Below are 25,224 nucleotides of genomic sequence, written 5' to 3'. Positions count from 1 at the left end.
CGCATTGCTGCCAGGCAGCCCCCTGTGAGAGAGGAGATGCTGCTTGGAGGGGAGGGGGACACCACTTGTCCGCTCCAGGGAGGATGCTGTGAATCTCTGCATAAGGCATGCAGTCCCTTGATGGCTTCAAAGTGCATTTTCTCTCTTTACAAGTGTGCATTCCTCCCCGCCTAAAACTGTTTATTTTTGTGAAACTTTGAAGTCTAGCTCAAATACAACCAAAGATAGTTAAGATTTATTTTTTTTTTCCTTTTCCCCTTTGGTTGATAGCGAGAGAAAAAAAAAGAGAGAGAGAGAGAAACGTGTTGGATAAGCTCTTTCTTTATCTGCAGCAATAAAATATTTAAAGCAAAGCTTGGCTGAACCTCCAGTCCAAATGTCACCTTGACCCTAATATTTCACTTCTTGTTATGAGTTTAATTTGTATTTATTGGTGCTGCACAGTTCTACATTTACACAGTCCCTGTGGCTTTGTACTTGCAGGATGATCCCTTAGGGAGCTGCCACTTTCCCCCCTCCATCCCACCTTCTTCCTTCCTACAAGCACAGAGATGTGGCTGGAGGAAAGGACTTGGGGGTGTGGGCCTCTTACAAGGAAATCTAGTGCCGTTGACCTACCCAAGGAGAGACACTGACTGTATGCCAAAGCGTGGGGGAGGTTGGCAAACGTGGGTGTTACGGACTCAAGGAACACAGACAAAGTGTTTTCTTACAGATGCAAATACCGGCTTGAACTTTAACTTTAAAGATCACCATTGATCATGATGGAAGCTTGCAAGGCCTTGCACTTTTCTCCCAAAATACAAGGAGGAATGGTGAGAAGACCGAACATAGAGGAAACAAACCTAATTAGCTGGCTGAGGCTTGGGGCTCCTGGTCATTATGGGCATTACTGGATCACAAGGACTTTGAGGATGGGGTAGTCACAGGAAGAAATAAGTGGGATTGCAGTCTTAGATTGGAATATGTTTCATTGATTTCCTAGCTGACTTTTGCCAGGTCCCTCAATGTGTGTGTATGAGAAATGGGAAAGCACTGCCCTGCTGTAAGGATTTTCACCCCTTGAAAATGGGTGTGAGGAGAATACATTAAAACTTGTAGGACATAAATGGTAGAGTTGCAAAGCTATACTTGTAAAGATTAGATTCTCTGGGCAACTGCAGGAAGTGCTTGACAAATATAAAAATTGCTTCCACGTATTCCTGCCTTCTTGAAGAAGGAAGCAACTAAAGTCTATTCTATTTAACCTCTGCTCAAAACTGTTTTCCTCTAAAAACAGAATGCTGAGCATATTGTTCCAGAAGAAAACTGAATGGCTGTGAAAGATTGAGTGATATACTGGTTCCTGCACTCCTTTGGTTGAATGGATCATAATAACCTGGACCCCCCAAAATGACCATGTCCTGTGAGGTAGGAGATATGTCCTGAGGAAGGTGAGGGGACATGTGGTAAATGGAGCAAATCTTTATAAGGCAACTATGGTTTTGCAGTCCGCAGTAAAGGAGATGATCTACTGTGTCTGCCCCAAAGGCAACTGCCCTTCCTCGGTTGCACTCATCTGTTTATAGAACTAGGAGAAGAAATTGTCTCCACTGCTCAGGAGACACACTCACAGCATTTCCTTCCTCTCCAGCTGAGGATGGACTCAGGCATGCTTGTTCTCTCTCTGACATTCTGACATCAGCAATGACTGCCTTTTCATTGATACAGGAGAAGTCATTAAGCAGTACCTGTCTGACTGTGGTCCTTTCCTTTATTCCTTCTCTTAGCTGGGCACACGTGGAACTGCCCACTCTCCCAGCTGTAGCTGCGTCTATGTCCTGAACAGGACCACGTGGCTCACTGCTGAGCTGCTCTCCTTACCCCAGCTGTGGATATCTTGCCTGCCTTTGGAGCCATGCTCTCCCTATTGTAACTAAGCCGTTCTGCTTAGGAAATATACACTGAAAGTCACAGTTCACCTTTAAGATTAAATATTATAACTAGGCAAATGTTTTATTTAAAGAGTTTGGGACAACAAGCCTTTCAGTGCAGCCTTTTTCGCTCCCACACAAAGCTTTTAGAGTTCATTATTTTCCTGGGTCTTTACGACTTGTCAGCAAGGGTAGTATCTAATGGGGTGTTTCTTTCTCAGGAGGATGCCTTGTGCCCCAGATCACACAGGGAATTTCCTCCTGGCCCACAGCACGTGCAAGCCAGTGGGAAGACTCTCCGCTGGTTTCAATCAGCTTTGCTCCAAGCTGGGAATCACTTACTCATAGATAAAGAGAGGCAAGGTGGCTGGTCTAATACACAGCACTGTAACACTGACCCAACTATCCCTGGACGCTCTTGAAAAGGAACAATTCGAAAGCATCCCCAGGCTGTAGGACTGGGCAGCATGGGGAGGCAGCAGCCCCTGGCTTGGGGGGTCTCTGTTTGATTCGTAGTCTCATACCCTACCTTGGCTGTTTAGGAACAGCAGTCGTGGTAAGCCACCACCTGCAGGAATTTAACTTGGCAGCTCTTAAAAACAAAAGTGATGACTTTACCTCACTGAAGAACTCGCCTTCCTTTGCTCGAAGAGTGTGTTTATTCAGTAAATGAAGATGTGACTTCAGTACAGTGCATGTGTCCATGCTGGCCAACACGGCCTATGAAAATGCAGGGACACAGACTCCAGGGCTGGCTGGTTACCCCGGCACGAAGCCAAGGTAGCTTGGGCAGCCATGAGCATATCTTCATGCTGCTGCTTACTCTGTCAGATGAATTAAACCTAGTGAAGGGCATAACTGCTTGCGCTTCCAGCTGTAGTGTGGATGAAGCCAATGGCTGGTATCGATCCAGAAATCTCAAGACACAGATTAGACACTTGAGGAAATTGTAGCTATTCAGTGTTCAGTAAAGTGACAGCCCTCCTACATACTAATGACCCATGAGAAGTTCAGCAAGGGCTCAGATGTACAAGGGGTTCATGGTCCAAAGCCAACCTGCCCTAGGGGTTACACGTGACTGTAGGCTGGAGCACACCACGTGCTAAAATTCAAAGTGATGGGGAGACATGAATCATTTCTGTGTCCCAGCACAAGGAGACTGTGAGGGAATTGCTTTATTCCTCCATAAGATACACATATCTTAATAGGGTGTGGACCCCTGTGACCTCCACATAGATCACCGTCTGCTAAGGTATGAGAATTACCCTGTCTCATCCACCCCTTCCCCCCATCCAGCTAGCCAGTTTTCTGTTACTGCAAATATCAGTTGAATACAGGCATGCAGGGCTGGGAACAGACCTTGGCTCCTCTGCGTGCTGTCTGTTCCAGGGTGTAAGGCCACTGTGGCCCAGAAGCTAAATAGCTGGGTAAGGGCTGGTGAGAGCTATAGGGATATAGGAAACACTGGATGAGGGATGTGGATATCACAAAGCACTTTAATGGGGCTTTTGGACCAGAACTAGCACATCTCTAAGTTGTAACATCATCAAAGGACCTATAATGTGCTGGTGACTATCTGTGCAAATGTGCCCATAGATAACATTTGAAATAGCTTTCCTTGTGGTCAGTCATGGAGACCTTACGTCCAATGTACAGACACTTAAGAGATTAAATGTGATGTAATGTAAACACTGAGGATCAGCTGATGAAGTGAAAGAAGCAGAGAGGCTCCCGAGAGGCCTGGAGGACAACTCTCAATCATGTCAGTCCTGCTGAAGTCCATGTAGCCTTCCTGCTTTACAGAACCTGAGGATCTGGCCTTGCCAGAGCAAACTAAAGGTGTACTGCAAAAACAGATGCTAATAGTAACTTCATCTGGCAGCTCAGGGCAAGAGCCTTATCCCTGGACATCGTCTCTGTATTAATTTGATAATTTCCGTATCTCCATGGGAAAAGTCCTGCTCAGATACAATTGTCTCTTTGCAAGATGATCCTGGCCAAGATGCCACAAGGTGACCATGGCAGATAACCTTCCATAAACCTGGAGACATAAAACAAGCCAATGACCTACTATATGGCCATAAATATAAATTTAACGAAGGCAGCACTTATTCATTAGGCAGAAGTCAAGAAATGACTCTTAAGTCCTTCAAAGAAAGTAGATCCGTTAATGTCACTTTCCAAATCCTCTGCCTGATGCCAAAAACCAAGAATGATTTCCCAAGTCAGCATGAAACACCAGTGCTTTAAAATTAACAGCAGGAAGCTTTCTTACTACTGATATATCTCTAGATTGAAATCCAACTTTTAAAAGGGGCATTCAGCTAGTGTTAGGCCTGACATTTAGCTTTTTTCAGAGAATGAAAGGATGGAGGTGGCAGAATTAAGCATATTCTTAAAAATAAATAAAATTAATTTAAGTGTTGTTCTGTAAAGAATCCCTCCTGAGATGCCAGTAACCTGGCTACAGTGTCTGACCAAGACAAGCTGTTATATGGGTGCCTCAGGTGAAAATAGTTACAGGGAAGAGAGAGATGGAGTCTGCTGTGATGGTCAGGGGTGTAAATCACAAGGAACTGCACTGAAGACAGTGAAGATGGTGAGGAAAAAGGATGAAGGTTACTGCCTGAGACGTCAAAAGGAATCAAAACACATTTCCATTGGTGGAGGATGGATTGAGACTCTGTCTACAGTGTCCCTGTCCCAGCTCAGGACAAGAAAAAGCCTCTAGTGCCAGAGGTATTTTACACCTCTCCCAGGAGCTGCAGCTTGGTCACTGTCACCTCTGGGAGGGTGCATGGGGGAGGAGGGCAGTCAAAGAGAGGCAGCACTTTCCATTTGGTGGGAGGGAAATAAAATAATGATAGCAGGGGGAAAAAAAAAATCTGTGTGAAGGCAGGATTAAAATAAATAAATAACTGAGTGGGAGGGCTCTATTCACCTTCTCCTTAAATCCAATTTAAATCACTCTCTACAGCCCTAATCTATATCCATAATTATATCATTTCGTACAACAAGCTTGAGAGAGGTCTTAAGAAATTTATGTAGATTAAAATTCATGGGTGCCATAGTACAGATTCCATATTATTAAGATTGATTAGGACAGCTGATGCTGTGATTAAAGAAGCCAGCGTTTACTGTTGTAATTAATTAGGTATTCAGACACAACAATAACTGCAATAACAGAAAGAATGTGCTGATCCGGCAGAAAACAGAGACTGATCCTGTGTTTTATAGTCTCGTTTCACCATTTAGGGGCTGGACACCACTCAGTCAAAGACATGTTGTCCCAATGTCTCTTCCCCTACGTGTCAAAGGAGCCATGAAATCCAGGGCATTTGTGCTCTCTGCTTCATCCTGTTGGTTGGAAAAGCCCTTTTGGTAGCACCCACAGGTATTGTAGATGCTTGTTTGAGACAACAAATGGACCTGCTATGAAATTCATATAGCTCATCCCTGAAAATCAAGATTATCTTTATTATTTTCTCAGCAGTCCACCTCCAAGCCCTATCACTAATCAAGGCCCTGCTGAGATGGGTGCTATGCAAATATGCAATCGGAGATATGTCTGGCTATGAAGAGCTTCCAGTGGACAAAGCAAGAAAGACACAGAAGACTTGGAAATGCAAGCAGGTAGTGGTGGCTGGCAAGGTGACAAACTAATTCAACAGCAGAGTCAGGACCAGATTCCCCTCCCTTTGCCTAAGGCCATAAATACATAAGTTGGGGTCAGGTTTTAAAAGCTATTAAGGCACTTAACTCCATATTTTGGGGGAGCTTAGCTTAAGTCACCTTTAAAAATAAAGCTCAAGGTCTTAACTCACTTAGGTGTCTCTGAGAACATCAGCACAGAGCCTGATTTGTATTTACACCTTCTTCCAGATCAGAACAGAAAATACTTTGGCTCTAGAAAGGCTCCCACCACTGCCTTAAACAACCTCATTCATTATGGCTGCAGCAAGATCGTTGGAAGTACATGGCATCATTAAAGTAGCTTAGACTACAATTGAAGATGGCAACTTATTATATTTTTAATGAGTGCATTCCTTCACTTATTTATTTTACCAGTAAAGTGTGGTTTATGGCACGTGGCAGATTGTTACAAATGGGTCAAATAAATGCTTCCTAGTCATAATGATGTTTCAGGTGCTCACTGTTGCAGTTTTGGAACTGCTGATACAAAATACGAACAGGAAAGCTCTCACCTGGAGATTTAGGGTGGACAAACACAACACAGCCAGAGATTTCCCACAGTAAGTAACTTAGCCTCAGGGCCACTGAGCCAGGTACATTTCCAGGGCATGGTGTACGTCTGGACAAAATGCTGTGGGGCTTGGATTTCATCCTGGACCTTCTACAGGTGCAGGCAAGTCACTCTTTTTCTGTTCTCTTGATCCATCTCCTCTCTAAACTCTTCTTGTCTGACATCTTTCAGGACTGAAATGTCAAGTCATGTGCTGGGGTGGGGGAAATCAGTCCCTTTCTCTGCCTGCAGTGAAGCCCTGCTCTTGCCCAAGGCCGCTGGATGGTGGTTGTTGTGATCGGGACTGATCCTGGGACTGACTGGCCCAGAGCAGCAGCCTGCCCATCAGCAGCGCTGCTAGCTAATTGACAAGCTAATAGATAAGGCTGTCATATTAGCATGCCGGCAACTCCTCCCCTACAAAATTAGCTTGGATAATGATAATAATTACAGATGGAGTTTGAATCGTGTCTCTGCTGGCAATGGGTGAAATTGGTTACTGCCTGATAGCTCTTTGTTGAGCCAAGGAAAATGAATTGATGGTTTTGGTTCAGTTCCTAAGACATGAGATTCTACAGCACAGGAATTCACCCGTGGGGGACACCTTTACTGCCAATCTCAGCAGCGGCTTGGAAACATGTGGGCATAAAGGCTTGGCTGCCCATTCGTACTGACAGCTAGTCCTCACCAGAGAGGGCTGGACCCCAAATAGGGTATGAAGTGGAGCTTGCTGTCTTGCTAGCCCAGACGTGCCCAGAGGATAACCAAAGGAGAGTGGGGGACCTCTGCTGTGTCTGCAAAGAGGAGAGATAGAGCTGGTCCTGGCAGCGGTGGGCAGTCAGAGCCACTGTGTGCCTGAGAACAGCAGATGGGGCGACGTGTTTATAATGGTATTATGAGCAACCGAGGGAACTTTGCTTTTGTTTTCTTCAGCAACCTAAGCCCAAAACAAATGCACTGAAGAACTCAGCATCCTGGAAAGCATGTCCCATCTGTAGCTCCACAAAGCTGTCATACCACTGGATCCATCTCTGGATCTGGTCAAGCTGGATGTCCCTTGGCCCAAGAGAAATAATTTTGTTTGGGAGCTGTTGGATGCTATAGGGTGCATTTCTACTGCTTCCTGGGCACATCACTGGACTGAAGACCACAGAACAGTGCTCACTCTTTTCTGCGGGCTCTACTCTGTACCTCCTTCAAGTTTCCTCATTTCACTGATCCTTTGATACTCAATCCCTTCTCTCTCTTGGTTGATGCCCTTCGCTCTCCCCATTTTCTCACCTGTCCCTCTCCTTCTCTTCCCAAGAAAGCTTTATTTTTGGAGTGAGCATTTTATCCAGTCCCTCACAATGCAGGGACCTGTTACTGGAGAGCAGAGTGCTGATGGTGCGAGACACAGCAGAAAGCAGTGCAGATGTTCTCCACTGATACTGTACATCACACTCTGTTAACAAGAGAGGCACAGGGCTCTGGGTGGCTGAAAAGCTTTGGCAGAAAAGCACAATCCCTGTTACTATGGCTAATGTGGAAATGGCAAATGCTCTTGCACTGCTGCAAAGTGACTCACCAGATCATAGCACAACAAATTATGCTCTTTGTCCCCACTATATGTTGTGACACATTGCCATGTTCAATAGCTCTGCAAGCTGAAAGACTAAAGGGCAAGCATTAATACAAAAAAAGGCCAAATCTCCAAAGGGGTTCGGACTAGTGCAAGGGGAAATATTTACTCCCATGTGATTCCGTCCATGCCAAAATGCCCTGTGAGTTATTATGTACTGGCTCAGCTGGGAGAAGGTGAGAGCAAGGCTCACAAAGAGTATGCCTGCAAGGAATGGTTTTCTAGTGCTACTGCATGGATCCATAGCCTGGCCAGAGCCACAGAAAAAGTGAATTCCTGCAGGCACTGGGGCTGTGATCAGAGACTGGTGAGTGGGGATGTTCGTCCTGCTCTTGCCTTTGCCCCAAAGCCATGGATGGTTCAGTAGTCTGACTCAAATGATACTGTGTGTGTCCTTGCTCCAGACAAAGGGAATCTTAAAAAAAGAGCACGGGGCGGGGGGGAAGAGTGAAACTACAGAGTAAATACCATTACATTACCTGGACCTGTTTTTACAGTGGAGTTTACAGTTTTTACTTTGGAGTTCTGGAGTACTTCAGATGCAGCATGAAAAATATTATAGCTAGACACAAAGGTGGACATGTAGACAAACTGCATAATTAATGGGATTTATTTGGGTCTGAATGATGTGGATGTCATGCCTCTACAGATTTTGATTGTTCTGTTTTTCTATTTTCAGGCAACAGAGAACATTCTGCTACAGGATATGATGGTGTGAACCCACATTTGAGTTTTTTTGTGGAGTATGAAAGAGTATCTGAGAGCAAAATTTAGGCTTTAAACAATATATAGCAAGTCATAATCATAGCAAGACTATGGTTATGTACATAATACTGCAGCACTCTTGGCCACTTTCAGTATGAGACACATACCATAAAAGAAAGTTGTTTGGAAGATACTGACTTTGGATGGGGACTGGCATGTTCTTTTCTTCTCTGTGATGTTAGTGCAATTGCATGCTCAGCTTTAATATTTTTTTTCTACCCTTGCATTTAGAAACAAAGACAGGGCAGTGCCAGTAACAGATGCTACAGAGGAAAGTGCGAAAAATCCCATAATGAACAATGATGGAATAAGCTGCGCAGTGATGAAAATTTCTTTCTAACCCCAAGCAATTAGTGGCTAGCTTATATCATAAAGCATGAAGGTTTGTGTCCTTTCTACGTTTTTATGCAGTCTAATGTGACTGTGGATGTTCTCATTACCCATATAAATGTCTAATTCTTTTTTTTTTTTCTTTTTTAATGCTGCTAAGCTCCAGGCCTCAATAAAGCCTGTGGCAAGGAGTAGAGTTTTGGAGAGTGCATAAGTGATCATGAGAAGGAAGAGAAGAAGATGGAGCAAACACACGATGTGTCCTACTCCCAAACTACTACAAAGGAACTTGCTTTCAGGGTTTCCTTGCTAGTGGGGATAGGGAGAAATAAAATGAGGGTTTGGCCTGGCACTGTTCCCTTTACATGTCAGCTATAACTTAAGGTATCACCAAGTTATGGGGAAGCTGAGCACTGAGAAAAACAAATGTATTGCTGAAGACACACCAAGATAAATCCAAACTCTACACAAAGCAGGCTATTTGGATGTCAGCTTTACCAGCAGAAAGGAGCCTCTCTGCCTGCAGAGAAGTGGAGCAAGGATGCCTGTCACCTTTCAGTCTGTTAGGCTGCTGGTGTTTGTGCAGGGACTTAACGGTGAATTGCTGGCTGAGCAAGTCTCTCCAAAACTCAGAGAGAATCAGATTAAAACCATTGACTTTTATATAATCATGGATGAAATATCTAACTGAAAACTTTCTTTAATTATGAGGGTATATGGAGATAGTAACAAAAGCTCAAGTCATTAAGATTCATCTAGTAAGTTCATCTTTTCTCTGATATCTGCAGTAATGGATCATGGAAGATTAGCTAAAAGGAGCTAGATAAACCAGAAAAAAGATAGACATAGAAATGGATGAATAAACAGAGAGATGATAGACTGGCAAACAAGTAGATACTTAGATAGATGGATAGCTGAACAGATGGCTATATTTATATAACCTTAAAGATGGGGGGGCTTTCTCGCTGCTCACTGAGCACACTAAGGGCTCCCTCCAATCTTCTGATGCCTCTGCAAGTCTCCAAGAGCTCCCCATCCCTCTAAGCTCCTATGAACATGAATACGCATGTCTAACTTTTAACACAGTAAGCCTCTTGATTTCAATTCTGGTTAAAGTTGAACTCATGGCTAAATGTTTACAAGGTGGGGAAGTGGGAAAGGAAAATTATTTTCTCAATACTTTTGACATTTCTGGTCTTTCCATTGCTACATTCACAGGGGTTTTTTCAGTGACATTGTCTAAGCAGTAACTCAGGTAAGACTTTTGTATTTCTACATTATGGGGTATTTTTTCTTGTAGCTCATAAGGTCCCCTGTGATGTTGAATCTTCTGGGTTTTCAGGACTTGCTGAGATCGAAAGAATTACTTTCTTTGGGATTCTGTAGGCTTTTTGGCTGGAGCACCTGACTCAGTGTTTGATTTCCTAGCAGACTAGATCAATCTATGAGTGCCACAGGGTAAAATACTCCTTTGCCAGCTGGTGGCTATGATCAGTTAGTAACATTTACTTAAATTTTTATTGTTATAATCGTTATTATTAGTATGTGTACAGCATTGGTAAGGAATGTCTTCCTAGCAGAAGTACAGCTTGGAGGAGAGGGCTATCTCAAATGCTGAGGATACTGAAAAAATGTAGGTGCATATTAAGGACTTGTAAACTCCTGAGTTCTTGGTGAATACAGCCTCAGAGTGTCCATACGTTTGCAAGTACAGGTATAGAGGTAGGTATGCATCCTTTAACTTCCCTCATTCATACCTGACTGCTAGGGCTTGCAAAATCACCCCTTCAGTACTGGCATCTTTTAAGCTAGTCACAGTCTATGAATCTCAGCAGCAGTTCTCTGGTGGTGTGCCACAAAACGGTGAAGCTAAGCCCATTCTGTGGCTATTTTAAAGGAGCTGCAGTCTCCAGGCCTGGAAAGGCAACAGGATTTGGGTTCAGTGAGTGTTTCAGAGACCAGCACCCACTGCCTGTGCACGTGGTCTGAGACATGGATCAGTTTGGGTCAGCAGCCACGTGAACCCTCAGGACTCATCTTCTCAGAGCCATCGGCTGTAAGGGAATCCCAGCAGGAGATACCAACAGTGGGTGCAAGGAGATGCAAACAGGCTTAGCACAGCTCCTTCAAGGCTAGCCAGGAGCAAGACCCTTGGGAGTAACGCTAGGAGATTTGCCAGAATGAACTGGTCAGCCCTTAGATTAAATTTTAGCTAAAGCGAAACATGCTGCATGTCCTGTTTCTATTCACCAGACAAGTCATTCAGCAGATGAGCACTCAGTCCTTCAGCATAAAAATTTTCTACCTCCAATATGCCCTTCACATGTATCATCTAGATTTAAGTGTGTAACAACTGGAGCTGGATAGGACCTAACTGCACCAATGCTAGATGCCTTGATGGTGTGAGGTATGATCCTTCTGAGGTGACTCATGCTAGACAAAGTCTGTGGATGTGGACAATCTCCCTAAGACAGAAGGAGCCGGTTGTGGGCACAGCATTGGTCTGGCTTACCTGGATAAGGGTGGATGCCATTAGCAAACACAGCTTCTGCAGCGGGCTGCCCATTAGCCTGCGGTGGAAGGCCAGTGAAACCATTCACCCCAATTGGAGACGGGATGCTAGGCACAGCTGGTGCAGTTATACCAGGAGGCGTGCTTCCACCTGCAAGTGGGAAGGACACAAAATCAGAGCTGGTGAGTACTGGAAGCAATAACTACATGGCGAAAACTACTGATGCAACAGCTGTGACCACCACACAGAAGCCTTCTGATAATCCAAGAAATGAAAAATCTCTCAAGCTGCCATGAAAAGAAAAGGATTGCTTGCCATTGCCTCTCTATTTGGAAAGCACTTAAGAAGGGCTTGCAAAACTTTCTTCAACAGAATGAAGCTTTTGCCTGGTGACCATGGTCTCTAGACTAGATCCATGGCTAACAGCAAACAACAGAAGACTGTAGAAATATCACCTTTCCTCCTGAACTTTCTCCCTGGAGTATTACCTGTTTAAATTGGTAAATAAGCAGATATTTCTTTCCTAGATATCATTTAGCACCAGAAGCAAACTCTCAGACCCACCTTTCTACAGCAGTTCTTCTCAATTTCTCTTTGGAGATGTCAGCTTTGTGGTTATACCAATTTCCAGGACTACTCTGTCTGCACTCTCTCATGAATACACATTTCAGGTACAACTCATTCTGAACTTTCTCAGCACCAGAGAGGCTTAAAAGGTTTGCCTAAAGATGGACAGTGATAATTTTTTTTAGTGTCACTGTTTGGCCCAAACTTGACTTTGTAGAGTTTTAGTAGAGACCTCCCACTCAACAGGGGCCAAATTTTGGCTAGATTTGTTTCATGGAATCATACTCTTCCCCTTCTTCCCAGATGCATCCTGTAATGCTTCTATTTCAGAAGAATTTAGTCTTTATATTTTGGGTGGGATCCTGTTACCCACTGGTAGAGAATTCTTAAATTTCTGAAGGGAGAATTAAATCCCTCTGCTACATCATTGTGTTCTCCTATGTATGTTTAAAAAGTCTGGGCAGTCTGTGCTTTTTGCAACTTATTCAGGATGTTTTGGGGTGCCAAAAATGAATTTTAATAAGTATGAAATCATATTTTTCTTTTGCCAGCTGTGGATCTTTCTGTGTCAGGGTATACTACTGATTGAAAGCACCATTTTTGCAATAACCTGTTTTTTTAAACTAATTGCAGAAATTTTCTTCACCATAGCAGCATTCCATGTCAGTCCAATGACACACTTTAACAACTGCTTAAATCTGTGTTGGTGCTTTAAGAAAGCCAGTACAAATGCATGAGATGTTTTAATATGTTCTGATTTGAGTAGCCCCAAAAGCAGGTACTATTTCAACTCTTTTCTTATACCCTGGGCAGAGAAGCTGCTGCTTCCCCTTTGCTTATTTAAATGGTGTTGGCCTTTAAAAATGTCCTCTGTGGAGGTACAGGGAGCCAACGGTGGCAAGTGAAGTCCAAAGGCAATGCTCTTAGCATATGCCATCAGTTTGCAAATCACAAAGGCTACTTAAAATTTCAGTTGCTTTTCTGGATCTCTCCTTTATTTGCATAGACAATGTAAGTAATTTTTTCTAAAATTGCAGCAAGGGATTTGTGCTTGCTATTTTGTGCATGTCTAAGGAGTTTAGGCATATTTATTGCAACTCTTTAATTTTCTTCTTATAAAGAACCCTCCCCTGGAGAGGTCAGATCTGTAGTTGGAGTAAAACTGGCATAATGCCACTGCAGAGAACAAATAGCATGATGCATGCCAGTTGTGGATTTCATCCCTGGTTTGAGATCTCTTGCTGCAGCTACACCAGTTGCAGATTTACAACATGGAGGGAGGGAGAAGAGAAGGAAGGAATCCTAAATGAAATTTCATTTCTAGCCCTCCTGTGCAGTTAACACAGTGGCAGACCCACTGCAGACCCACTTTTCACCCTGATTATACCAATGATGGGAGAAATGTAAAACTTGAACCACACTTTCAGAGATGTCAATTTAATTGCCTTGCAGTTACGGACTGTCGTGTGAGATAAAACTGACTCTTGATGAGGAACTGTCAAAATGCCAGCAGACAGCATAAAGTTTCTAGGGTCTGAATTACACCCTGGGACTGCCTGACTGCAGGCAAGCCAGGTGACTAGTTTAAACTATTTGTCTAATTTTTGTATGGTTAAAGCCAGGTGAGATGGATCCTGTCTCTAGACTGTTAGATTTGCCTGGATCCAAAACTCTTTAAGTTCCCAGATCCCATGGGAACTTGTGACCCTGAAAGAACTCATGGCTGTGTCCCAAGGAACCCACTTCCCCAGAGGAGGGATGCATAGAAAATCAACTGGTTTAGGAGGCCTGAAGATACCAGCGCAGAGGCACTGTGCTCAGCCAATACCTCTAAAGCCTCTAGGACTTTTGGGTTACCAGTGTCCTTTTTCTAGCACAATTTTTCCTTTGCTTAGAAAAGATCAAACCACTTTTTTTTTTTTTCTTTTTTCTTTTTTTTCCCAATCTTCCAAACACTTTTTCTAATGCCTGTTTTTCAGAGAACTTTGAAATGTTTCATTTTCATTCCAAGTCAGAACAAAGATATACTTCAATGACTGGAAATCCTGCTATGAAGCAGAATGAACATTTTCCATTTGGCTTTCTGAATGCTAACAAAAGCCAGCAGGAGAATTCATGTGAGGCTTCAGATATGTCCTGGCTACTCAGAAATTGCTGCTAGTGTTGTGGGCTTGCTTACTCAGACGTTATGTGAAACATTTTCTGTGTGTCTTATCACAAGGTTTGTGAGCATTGTAGTAATACAAGGAGTCATTTCAAAGTCTAAACGTTTCACCCAAGGAATAATTGTCAATGGACATTTCCACAACCCATTACAGAGGTTTTTCACGAGGAAAGCTACCCATTCAAAGTAAATCTGCAGTAATGTCAAAGTGCATAGGCTCCAAGATTGAAAATATGTCATAAGAAGAGTGAAAGAGATCAAGGGATCATCTAAACCAGCATCTTATTTTCAATAATGACCAGTCATGGGTACTGTGGAAAGCATGTAAAAAACATGAGCTCTCCTCTCCTATATTCTGACAATAAGAGTTTAACAGTCCCATAAAGGCACGAGGCGCATCAGAAGAGGAGCAGACCTTACAACAAAGAAGGCCTGAGATATTTTTCATGTTCTGAATATCATGGTAGGCACAGAATTTGGCTGTTGTACTGGTATTTACACACCTATGTCACAGAACTTATTTATATGCAAAAGAGCTTGTGCTCTTTTGTGGTGTGGCCATCAGAAACTACTGCCTGGATTCAGCTTTCCAGGCCCTGAGAGCATTTGAATTCCAGGCAGTCTTTGTTTGACTCTCTCTGCTCCCACCAACACAAAACAAATCTGGCTAATGCAAATATGATAATCTTTCCAGCAGCGAGTTTAAAGGCTGCACATATAATTAAGCCACTTTTCTATTTGGATTTGCAGTAGCTCCATTGACTTGTTGTTTATACATTTATCGTTGTGTACACATATATTTTGAAATGCGTGGAATAAGATTTTTGAGTCAAGCACTTTTCCTTGGCTCTCCATGAGTTCACGTGGAATGAGATCTGTCTTTCTTTCCCTTTTTTTTCCTCCCTCATATTCTGATACAAGCAAGGGAAAAGATACATATCTGATCCAGTAGCTGCTGACACTGTTCCCGGCTACAGATTGCAAAGAGATGCTAAGCTGTGGGTGAACGGGGAGGTTTTCTTTGGCAGACAGGTTAGCAGAACTCAGTCATTAGGAACAGCCCCCAAGCCTGCACTGCTGCGGTGGCTTATCTCCCTGCCATCCAGTGTCATTCAGCCATGAGGCATCTTTCCTGGCTGCTTTGTCAAACGGCCCTTTCCTGCTCCAGGGCTGGTGCAGACCTCTCCGTGTTCGGCAATGAAGCTGTCCCTTTCCTGTCTTACTGCTCTGCTCTGGAGTCCCAGATCCTGCTGTGCCTGGCGCTGCCTGCACCACAGCTGGCTCAGGCATAGCTCACTCCTCCCATGTCTCACCCCAAACCTTTGTCAAGTTGGTCTCCTCCAGCCTGGCTTGATGCTTTGAGGTTCACACCAGGCATTGGTATGCTATGTCTTTCTGAACACAGTCCCATCCCCAGTGCCTCTCACAGGAACAACCTGCACCACCCAAGGGACCCTTTTATCCCAACTTGTCCCTTAGAAATGGTCCTCTGAAGATGTACCTTTGAGGCCTCTGCTGCCCTATCAGTCTCAGAGGTATGTTGCAAAGCTCTCCAAATTCTCACTTCTTTCCTTTCATGGTTTGGCCCCACTTTTCCTGCTGCTCTACTTCCCCATGTTAGGCTGCATGCCACTCCATGACTACCAGCCCTGTTGGTTCCTTGACCTGTTCCTGCCCAAATGATTTCCTTGTGCTTCAAGCCCCAGGAAAGCCAGAGCTGCTTCCACCTCAGCTTAGTTCTCTGCCCACTGAAGCATATACTGCAGCTCCTAGCATGGCCTTCTCATGACACCTCACAGCCTGGCCAGATCCTGGAAGACATTCACTACCTGCCTCTGCTCCAGAAGCCAGAAACCCCTCTCACCAAACACTTGCATTCCAGGTAGCACCAGAGGTGGTACCTCCTGTCCTATTTCACAGTAAGGACAGGCTTATGTGTTCCAAACACATAGCTCATCTTGTTAATGATATTGCATCTCACCACAAAACTTATTTTGTTTGTCTTTGGACTGGCCTGGCTGTGACAGCACCAGCACTGACCCCTTGGACATCTATATGCATCACCAACAAACCAGTGTAGGTTCCTTGGAGAAGTTTTGTGCCATTTGGAGGATGCTCAGAGCTAAAGGAAAGCTGTGTAGCTGAGAAGGAAGGGTCATGGCTGAGAGCCTTACCTGCCAGCACCCGTCCTCCTCTCCAAGAAGCCCCTTGCATCCCAGCTCTGGTGGGTCTCAATCCTTTTGCTCTTCTCACCCACCAGTGAGTGCCACTCAGTGTGGGGCACAGCTAGCCCAACAGCTCACTGCTGGCCAGACCTTCTACTTTGTCCTTACAACTGTTTCACCATGTGGAAGCTGACCCCCAGCTGGATCCAGCCCTGGCAGAGGTGGTAACAGCCCCTTTTCTCTGCCCCTTTTCCCCTCTCCCAGACCAGAAGAAGATCTGGTTGACTCCACTCCTCACTTCTGGTGGTCTTCACCAGCAAGACCAACATTTCAGTCAACACCCACTGGGGTTGAACCTGGCAGCTAACATGTCCTGCCAGGTGTCCTCTGGGATGTGGACAGATTTTCCTGCTTTTCACTGTCTCTACCCACCCGGGTCCTTACCTGAGGTTGGTGTCATGGGGGCAGCAGCCAGTCCGTTCATGTTCAGAGCCGCCATCTGCTGCATCTGGGCTGCGGCAAAGGCTGCCATGGGGTTCAGGTAGCCGCCCTGTGCCACTGACGCCATGATCGCGGCTTGCTGCTGCATCAGCTGGAACAAAGAAAGCAGGGAAAAAATATCACGCAGTCACTAGCAGGGCAGCCCACAGCACCAGCACGAGGATGGGGACTTGGTGAGGGTGTGATGCATCCCTCTGCTTTGCAATGTCAGCTCACCATGCCTGCCGTACCCCCCAGCCCTGGCCTTCCTTCTCGCTACAGGAGCTGGAGGCAAAGTGCATCTTTGCATCTTGGGGTCTTTATGGTCCCCACCCCCACGATGTGTTCCCTAATGTGGGGGTTTCCCATGAGTTGGACTCAGCCCTCCGACTTCCTGGCCCTTTATAAAAGACTTTATACATTCCTGAGCAGAGAGGTTTCATGGCTTATGTTGCTTATAGCAAAGCTCTGTGAAAGCACTGGTGCCTGCTGATGGGAGACCACTGTACGTGGAGTGGTGGGGAAAGGGGATCCCCTCTCCAGAGCAGCAAGCTTAGCTAATTCTCTGGCGATAACCTGATTTGTTTTAATCCGTCAGTGATGAAAATCAGTTTTTCTTATGCTGCTGGGAGGCCTCCAGTGGGCACTGAGCAAAACCATGACAAAACCTTCTAACCAGATTACAGCACCTATTTCCAACACAACCAAGCAGAGACTCCCAGAAGAGCTATGCAAGAGAAGGGACCTCCCCTACTTTAGCAAGATTAATACTGTGTAGTGGGAAAAACCCTTTCCTGTGGTTTTGATCTGGGATGACTTCCTTAATTTTATTTTTTTTTCCCAGAAAATGATCAAAATGCTGCTTCTTTTAGGGCACCTACAAAAGGCAGAAATGGAGAACCTGGGCTATATTTCCAAACATTTGGGAGTAAAAATTTTGAAGCAGAAGGGTGGTGAATGGTTATGCATGCTGGAAATGCTTCTTACATTAAAAACGGACTTTGCTATCATCAGACTTTGCTATCATTATTTTGCACTCTGAACCTAGCACATAGTCGTTGCAGTTCATGTGCACTGTATGGCTTCAGTGGGCTTGTAAAATGCTCCTGGTGTGAAGCAGAAGGCAGCTTGGATGTAGCTGCCTCTTCTCCTCCTCCCTAGAGCTGTAGGAAGAGCCAGATGAGGTATGTCTGAGTGTGCATCCAACCCCCACTTCTGACCAGTGGTTGCTGCTTTGAGAAAGTGTGGGGGAAAGAAGTTGGGCAGAGAGCGAAACCTCACTCTGTTCATTCCTCAGCCTCTGCTAATGCATGGCTTGATGACAAAAGTGGAGAAGGAAGCTGTTTTTCTGTAGTGATTTTAGAAGTGATTCATGTCTTTGCTGTCTCCAGAACTAGAGTACCTCTGTTTTGTTGCTCTCTCTGATCTCACTCTCTCTCCTATCAGGAAATCACCCTCTGATGCTGTTGTTTAAGCACACGGGACACGCTTCTCGGCATTAAACAGACCTCAAAAGCCATGACAAGGAACAAACTGTTCCTTACTCTTTGGTTTAATATTGAAATATCGGCTAAATTAGCCATTTATACATATACACACTAAAACAAATCCTTGAAATCACTGTGCTCATTCAAATGCTGAAATTTTCCTTGTCACCATCTGTGAAAAGACCAAAGTAAAGGATGCTCTGCCACTGACCTGCAGTATAACTGTGGACAAGTTGTGTAAACTTGCCTTGGTTTCTTCAGCGATAAAATGGGACGCAGGATACCTGCCTCCCCACGCAGGAGTGTCTTCAGATCTACAGATGTACTGGAGTTGAGTACTATTATTTTTTGTAGCCTAATGCAGATTGGTGGCAAGGTGGTGGCTTTCCCTTTGATTGTTAATTACCCTTTTTTATTATACCCTGCATAAGACACTTTCACATTTTAATTAGTGATATCCTGTTCTTTGTAATTACTGATGGAGTGATTAGACAATCTTTTCTATTATAGCACAATGCTGATTCCCCTTTAAGGAGTACATTTGTTTCTAGGCATCGTTTGAGTTTGTTCTCCAGAGGAGGCACTGAGCAGGTGATTTTAGTAAGTATGCCCATGAAGTGAATGAGGAAGGGGGAATCCATCCATCTTTAACACTGGATTGACTCCAGCACTGGGGTGTGCTGACCCATATCTCATTTTCTGTGCTGGGTACTGTCACCTGGGGACAGCTGAGGGTATAACTGGCCGGTTGCAGAAATGATGGCCAAGATCTGTACCTATAGGATCTGTTCAGCGCTGCTGCTGAAACTAGCGGCTCTCTGAGACGGACACAGTTGCAAGGGCTAGGGACAGTCCCAGTCTGGCCTTTGCTGACTTTTGTCTGTGTTTCTCCAAAGCTGACCAGAGCTGCATGAACAAAACCACCTCAAAACACGGAGTGACATGTGGCTGGTCACGCGTGTGCCGTGGGCAGGTTGGCTGGCAGAGAACAGCCTCCTATTTGCACCAGAGACATCCTACGGCAGGCAGGGGACTATGGTTTTGGCATTTCCCATTGTCAGATTCAGTAAACTAAATACAGATGGTATTTCTTCTGAGCTGGTCACCTATTATGGTTGATGTGATAACAGGCAGAGGAGTCTAGGCCAAGATTCATCTCTCCCTTCTGTACCCAGATACCTCTGGGCAGATGAATTGCAGCTTTGTTTCTCCCTATTGATTACATGTGGAGCCCCAGGTGGTGGGTTCAGCTGTACGTACTAACGCAGTCAGGTGAAATCATTCCCACCCCTGACTTGGCCCTCAGCGCATATTTTTGGACCTTGGTTCCCAACCATTTACAGGAAAAGCGTTAATACCTTTTTCGTTTGTGGTTCACCTGTGCCGCAGGAGAAACATGGCTCTATCTAAAAGATACCGTGTTGCCAATGGTAGCACAGATGATTGTGCTGCTCCAAAGACAATCTCCATTTTGCACTCAGCAGAGCTAGGCAATCACTTACGACAGTATTTATGGCTTATGCAACTTCTTTTCCTGCTTATGGATGTCTCTAAGCTGTGCAGAGTTAACTCCACAATGGCCGGTGCTCCTCCTGGTTTGCAAACTGGGTAACCTGAGTGTGCAGCTTCTTGTGTATTCAGAGGGCTTATAAATTTGCACTGGAAAATGCATATTTGTAGAATATACCTTGGCTACATGCACACTCCTTTTTGCAGTGCAACATCATTCATGCATTTCTGTCACATACCTTCAGAAAGAAGAAAGTATTTTCTCTCACCTTATGAGAAGAAAATAATGATTCTAATCTGCCGATTAGTGCTGAAGGTGTGGGGTCTGCAGCCTAAAGACTGGTGGGTTTCAGTGAAATGATCACTTAAAACTGGCCATACTCCCACAGAGATTGAATTAGGAGCTTCAGGAATGAGGACGTTAAATTTAGCTTAGGGTTAAAAGGCTAATGCAGTAAAAATAAGGTAGTAATTAAGGCCCTAACCTTAGATTTTGGAAACTAGGTTCAGTTGCCTCTGCCACAGCAGGCATCCTGCAGGGAGCGGCCACCCCGTTTCTGTCATGCTCAGTGCTACGGCGGTACCCAAGATGCCCTGCAGACCTGGAAACCCCCCTGCCATGGTGAAACGAGCAGGGTCCCTGTACCTCACAACCCAGAGGACGTACACCTTGCTGCAGCCGTCAGAGCCAGCCCATGGGGTAAACCAGCGTCTCCTCCAGAGCTGGAAGGAGTATAGCATCCCACACCTGAACACAGCCACGTACACCAGCTAACTGTATTCCTTGGCTAGAGAGGGGGACCCCAACCATGTCCCAAACATGTCTGGACATCGCAACTCTTGGCAACACTCCTGCCACCCTTCTGCAGTCACACTTCCCGTTCATGCCTTTCCCTCTCTGGTAGGAGGTGCTCAGGGGAAAAGGTTAAAGGGGAAGGGGAAGAGAGTCCTTCCCAGCCCAGTGGCTGGTGGTCACAGCCTGGCCGAGTGCAGCGGCATGGTGGGAGTTGGAGGATGGGAACTCGGTCACCTTGAAAGAAGCTGACAGCATACACCTACCTCCTTTCCCCCAGGGCTGCTCCAGGGAAATTTACAAAAGGAGGACAAGTCCTACCTCCCTTATAAAACCTCCAGGGCATTCCCAGTAAAAGTCACGCCACTCCTTCCTCAGCTCCCCCTGAAGACAAATGTCCCATCCACTCTCCTTTCACTTTGAAAGAGTCCCAGTGTATGGTCCCAGTTAATAAAGCTGTAGAAAGTGAGGCAGTGACCCCACCAGAGGCAAATCAATAGCGGCAGGGCCCCTGGGTATTGTGTACTTTAAAATATGCCATTTGAAATGCAGATTTTTCCCTGCCTGGGATGGGGCCACAGAGTACTAATCAGAAAGGCAGCAGCCTTATTATCTCAGACTGATCCAAGGGGATGGAAAGGAGCTTTTCCCTTCCTCAGCTCAAAGGCCGTATTTCCTTTTGCTTCCCTTACTTCCTTGGCATGATCTTTGCCTCAGCATTTAGAGCTTTTCCCCATTCAATTTTAAATATTTTTTCTCTCTTTCCTCCAATGTAGTCTTTACTATTACTCAAATGTTTATCTTCTGAGGAGACCAGGAGATGCTACCAAACTGGTTCATGCCCATAGACAGCACCTCAAGAGCTAAGAGCCTGCAGTCCCCATCCTAATGCTTGAGAACTGATGGGGCAGCTGGACAGGCACTGGTAAGGCCATCCAAAGCATGGGAAAGGGTGATACTGATGGCTGGTCAACAGAGAGAGACTTATCTCACACCGCTTTCTGCTACCTCAAGTTGAAGAGGCTAAACTTCAGCCAGCTCTGTCATCAGCAGATAGATAGGCACCTCTGCAAGATTATCTATCCTACCCTAGCACAGGAGATTAAGATAAAAACCAGGAAAGCATGCAGTTTTGAAGCACAGCTGCATCAAAGCAAGAGCTTGCTGATGCGCAGCTCCCTCTCCACGTCTTGCTGCTCCTTTTGCACCAGGACAGATGCACGCCCGATGCTGCTGAGCACCAGCTCAGGAGAAACACTGGTAGAGCGTTAACCACACAGCATAAAACCACAGTGCTTATTATTGGTTTTCCTCCCAAAAGTGGTTCTTTGTGTGGTCACTGTCAGCCTAGTGGCGTGGGGTGAGGACGCGCAGCCAGAGGTGGGGTTGGGAATGGGATGGCCGTCTCTTGGCATCGAGTGACTGTTAGACACCAGGGTCGTGCAGCTGCACTCAGCAAAAGGAAATATTATCTTTTTCTTACAGGAGGAACATCTTCATGGAGAGATGAAGTGACTTACTCAAGGCCAAAATCTCCTGCTAGAAACAGGACAAGGCTGCTTCAGCCTGCCTTCCTCATCCCCGAAGGAAATCCGTGTGAAACCAAAGAAGGGGAAGAGGAGAGCAAAGGATTATTTCTGATGAGCTCTTTTTGAAATAGCATGATCATTGCCCTTGGAGAAGGCTTACTCTGAATGATCTGATGACCTTCTCATTTTTTTCAGTGTTATTTTCTATCTTCTTCTCTGAACCACATGATGTTTTGCTTGACTTTTCATATTCATTCATTCAGTAATAATAATAAAAGTAATAACAGCATCCCACGCTTCCCACCTCTAACGATCTATACCAACACTTAGCTAATTAATCCTCATGGTATCCCTGTGATAGAAAGAGGTAAGTAAAGTGATCAATCAAGCAGTAAGAGGACTCATATTTGGTGAAATCACAGAATTGACAAATTCACATCTGTTTTACCTAACTGGCCATTGGGAAATAAAAATATCTCGTAAGCCTTCAAACAAACAGAAGATATTCTGTAAAAAAATTAGAATGGTCCTTCAGACTTTTTTAACATCTTCTTGGAAACAGAAATTTCTGCTTTGAACATAAAATTTAAATTTAATTAAGATTTTAAAAAACCTAAACAAATGTGAAACGCCTGGATTCATGTGTTTTCGTGTCTTTCTGAAGCCTGATACACAATAGTTTGGATTTCTAACTTCCTGAGAACTGTGGAAAAACCACAAAACCTAAAAACCAAAATATGTATATAGAGCCCAAATCTGAGTGTTCGTTATTTCTGAATTACCAGGGAGCTGATGATCAGAAATATGGTATTAGCCCTGCTACAAAGTATTATGGCTTCAAAATAGGTTTCTTTTCTGGAATAAATCGGAACAAGTAATTTGCATAACAGGTAGTATTTACCAAATATACTGTCCCATTTTGGTCATTTAAATATAATAACTATTATATGCAGAAGACAGTCTATATTCAGTAAATTTGCTCTGATTTCATAGGGATATCTGAATTTTTTTAAGTATCTTTTCAAAATAATTTCACACTATGAATTGAATAAATATTGGAAGAACTGATTCTTCCCTTCAGCACTACCTCAGATCATTTAGCAGAAATATCCTTTCATCTCCACCGGAGCTGGGACAGGAAGGCAGAGGGGGGCACCTAGGCTTTTATGGTCAGCGTGGTAGTCACTGCTGCCCTAACTTCCCAAGGTGACAACTCATGACGATGGCTGAGTGCTCTACAGTGCTGGATGTTCCCATATTTGTTGCAGTTTTTGCTTGCAGCTCAGGAGCTGCAGCCATTTGTACTTTTTCAGAGTGAAGAGAGCTGTGATTTACTGACTGGAAAGGACTTGCTCCAGGCCAGAGAGCAAATTTTACCGTTGCCTGTTGCCCCTGTCCCCATCTGTCTGTTTTTACTCACTGACTCTATGCCTGTCTCCTGCTGCAGGATGCCATCAGTCCCATGGCTGGAATTTGGCCAGGAGATGGTGGCTAACACTCCCACCCCATTTTTTATGCAAACTTGATTTATGACTTTGATCTTATTTTAAATAATTTAAAAAATAAATAATTTATACAGTATCTGTCACTTTCCAAGGCTCCTTCCTTTGTTCTTGCTTTGCTCTTCTGCCTTTTCTCATCTTCCAAACCCTTTTTGGTCTGTGCACGTTTCCTTTTCTGCATGGTGGGTCAGCAGTGACATGAGACAGCTGCTAACTACTTGCCACTTTCTTCATAGAAAGACCTGCAGAAACTTCTGCCACTGTTGCTTATTTGGACCAGGACTATTCTACCACCATTCATACTCTGGTTTGATCTTTGCTGCTTATGATTTTAGACCTGGCCACCCCATCACTTACCAAGGACTAAAAAGCTGTGCTGTGCTGATCTGAGCTGGAGCATGTGCCTGTAGGTTCATTCTTGACTTGCAGCAAATCAAAGGTGGTACCACCTACCATCAGTCTCCTCCTCTCTAGCCTGAGCTCAGATCTATACCTCAAGCTGGCCTTAACTGAGTTTGCAGAAACAGCTATCAATACCCAGCTGATGTAGATCCACAGTAACTTGACAACAGAAAGGGCTGGTGCCCTATACATGTGTGAACTAAAATAAATAATTACCCCATAAAAGGGGAAGTTAAATGAGCATGGGAAGATATTGCTGAAAAGAAAAAAACCTAAACCAATCAAAAAACCCCTGAAACAAATTAGTATAGTGTTTCTGGGAGCTTGAGGGAGCCATGAAACCTGACTTGCCTTTGAGCTGCACACCAAAGAGGTGAGTGAGGTGGCTCTGATGTGACTTTCTGTGCCACTGAAACAGCACACAGAGTTAGTGCCAAGCATTGTCTGGTCTGCGTGCAGGTGGCACATGAGGAGGGGAGGCAAAAACCGCACACAGAGGAGAACCCCCTTTGCTTCCTGATTTTTTTGCCTCTGGATCTGAGGCCATATGGCTGCTGAACCCAAGGCCTAGTTGCTTAGCTGAGGTGAGGCTGTTGCTGCTATCAAGGTTAAAGTTGCTTAAGCTGAGCTTGATTGGCTTGGCAGCAAGCAGCAGTAGGGAGTGAACTGTGACGTGGCCTTTTGCTGAGCAGCAAAGAAGGTAACTCAAAGAGGAGCTGGGTCCCAAAGCAGTCCTGGTCACAACACAAATGACTATCAGTCAAACACTGATGGACCGAGACCCTCAGCCGCCTCTCCTCAGTGGTGCTGCTGGGTTTGCACATCCATAGCTGCCCACTAATCCCTCAAACAGCTGCACTGTGGGTTTGTGCTGCAGTGGCCACCTTGATGCATGCACACCTTTTTGCAGAAGCTAATCCAGTCCCGGTGATGTGCATGGTGCCTCTCTGGGGGAGATTCAGCAAGAAACCGCTACCTAGGGGACTTGGAAACCTCGTCCATGGGGATGGACCATTAGAAGCTATCGATTAACCAGCTCTCGTGGGATTGCTTGGGAACTCTTATATGAAGACAACAGTCAAGCTTGGACTGCAGTGGGATAGCTGGGAGGACAGGTTACGAGTACAAATCAGAGAGCCTAGTGTCTCATGCTAGTCCTGGCCTTACTACTAAACACTGAGGCAGTTGTTAAACTTGTGTTACCATCATAACCCTGTGTGAAAACCCATGGAGTGACAGCAT

General features: G+C 44.8%; 1 protein-coding gene across 12 annotated transcripts in view; it reads right to left on the bottom strand.

Annotated features, from left to right (window-relative positions):
* CELF4 (CUGBP Elav-like family member 4) overlaps positions 1 to 25,224 on the bottom strand; it is a 730,009-nt gene that overhangs the window by 64,928 nt on the left and 639,857 nt on the right. For 11 of the 12 annotated variants that reach the window (XR_008574695.1, XM_054810359.1, XM_054810351.1 and 8 more), the window contains exons 7-8: positions 16,725 to 16,872; positions 11,385 to 11,534 (exon numbers count right to left, since the gene is read on the bottom strand). Coding sequence is in view for 11 of the 12 variants with exons in the window: in XM_054810359.1 (XP_054666334.1) it covers positions 11,385 to 11,534; positions 16,725 to 16,872 (298 nt within the window). In the remaining variant the exon portion in view is untranslated. The remainder of the gene's footprint in view (positions 1 to 11,384; positions 11,535 to 16,724; positions 16,873 to 25,224) is intronic. The other variant, XM_054810355.1, reaches the window with a different exon arrangement.

Source organism: Grus americana, chromosome Z, assembly GCF_028858705.1.
Source record: "Grus americana isolate bGruAme1 chromosome Z, bGruAme1.mat, whole genome shotgun sequence".
NCBI lineage: Eukaryota > Metazoa > Chordata > Aves > Gruiformes > Gruidae > Grus > Grus americana.
The sequence above is the reverse complement of the archived record's forward strand: the minus strand, read 5'-3'. Positions and strand labels throughout refer to the sequence as shown.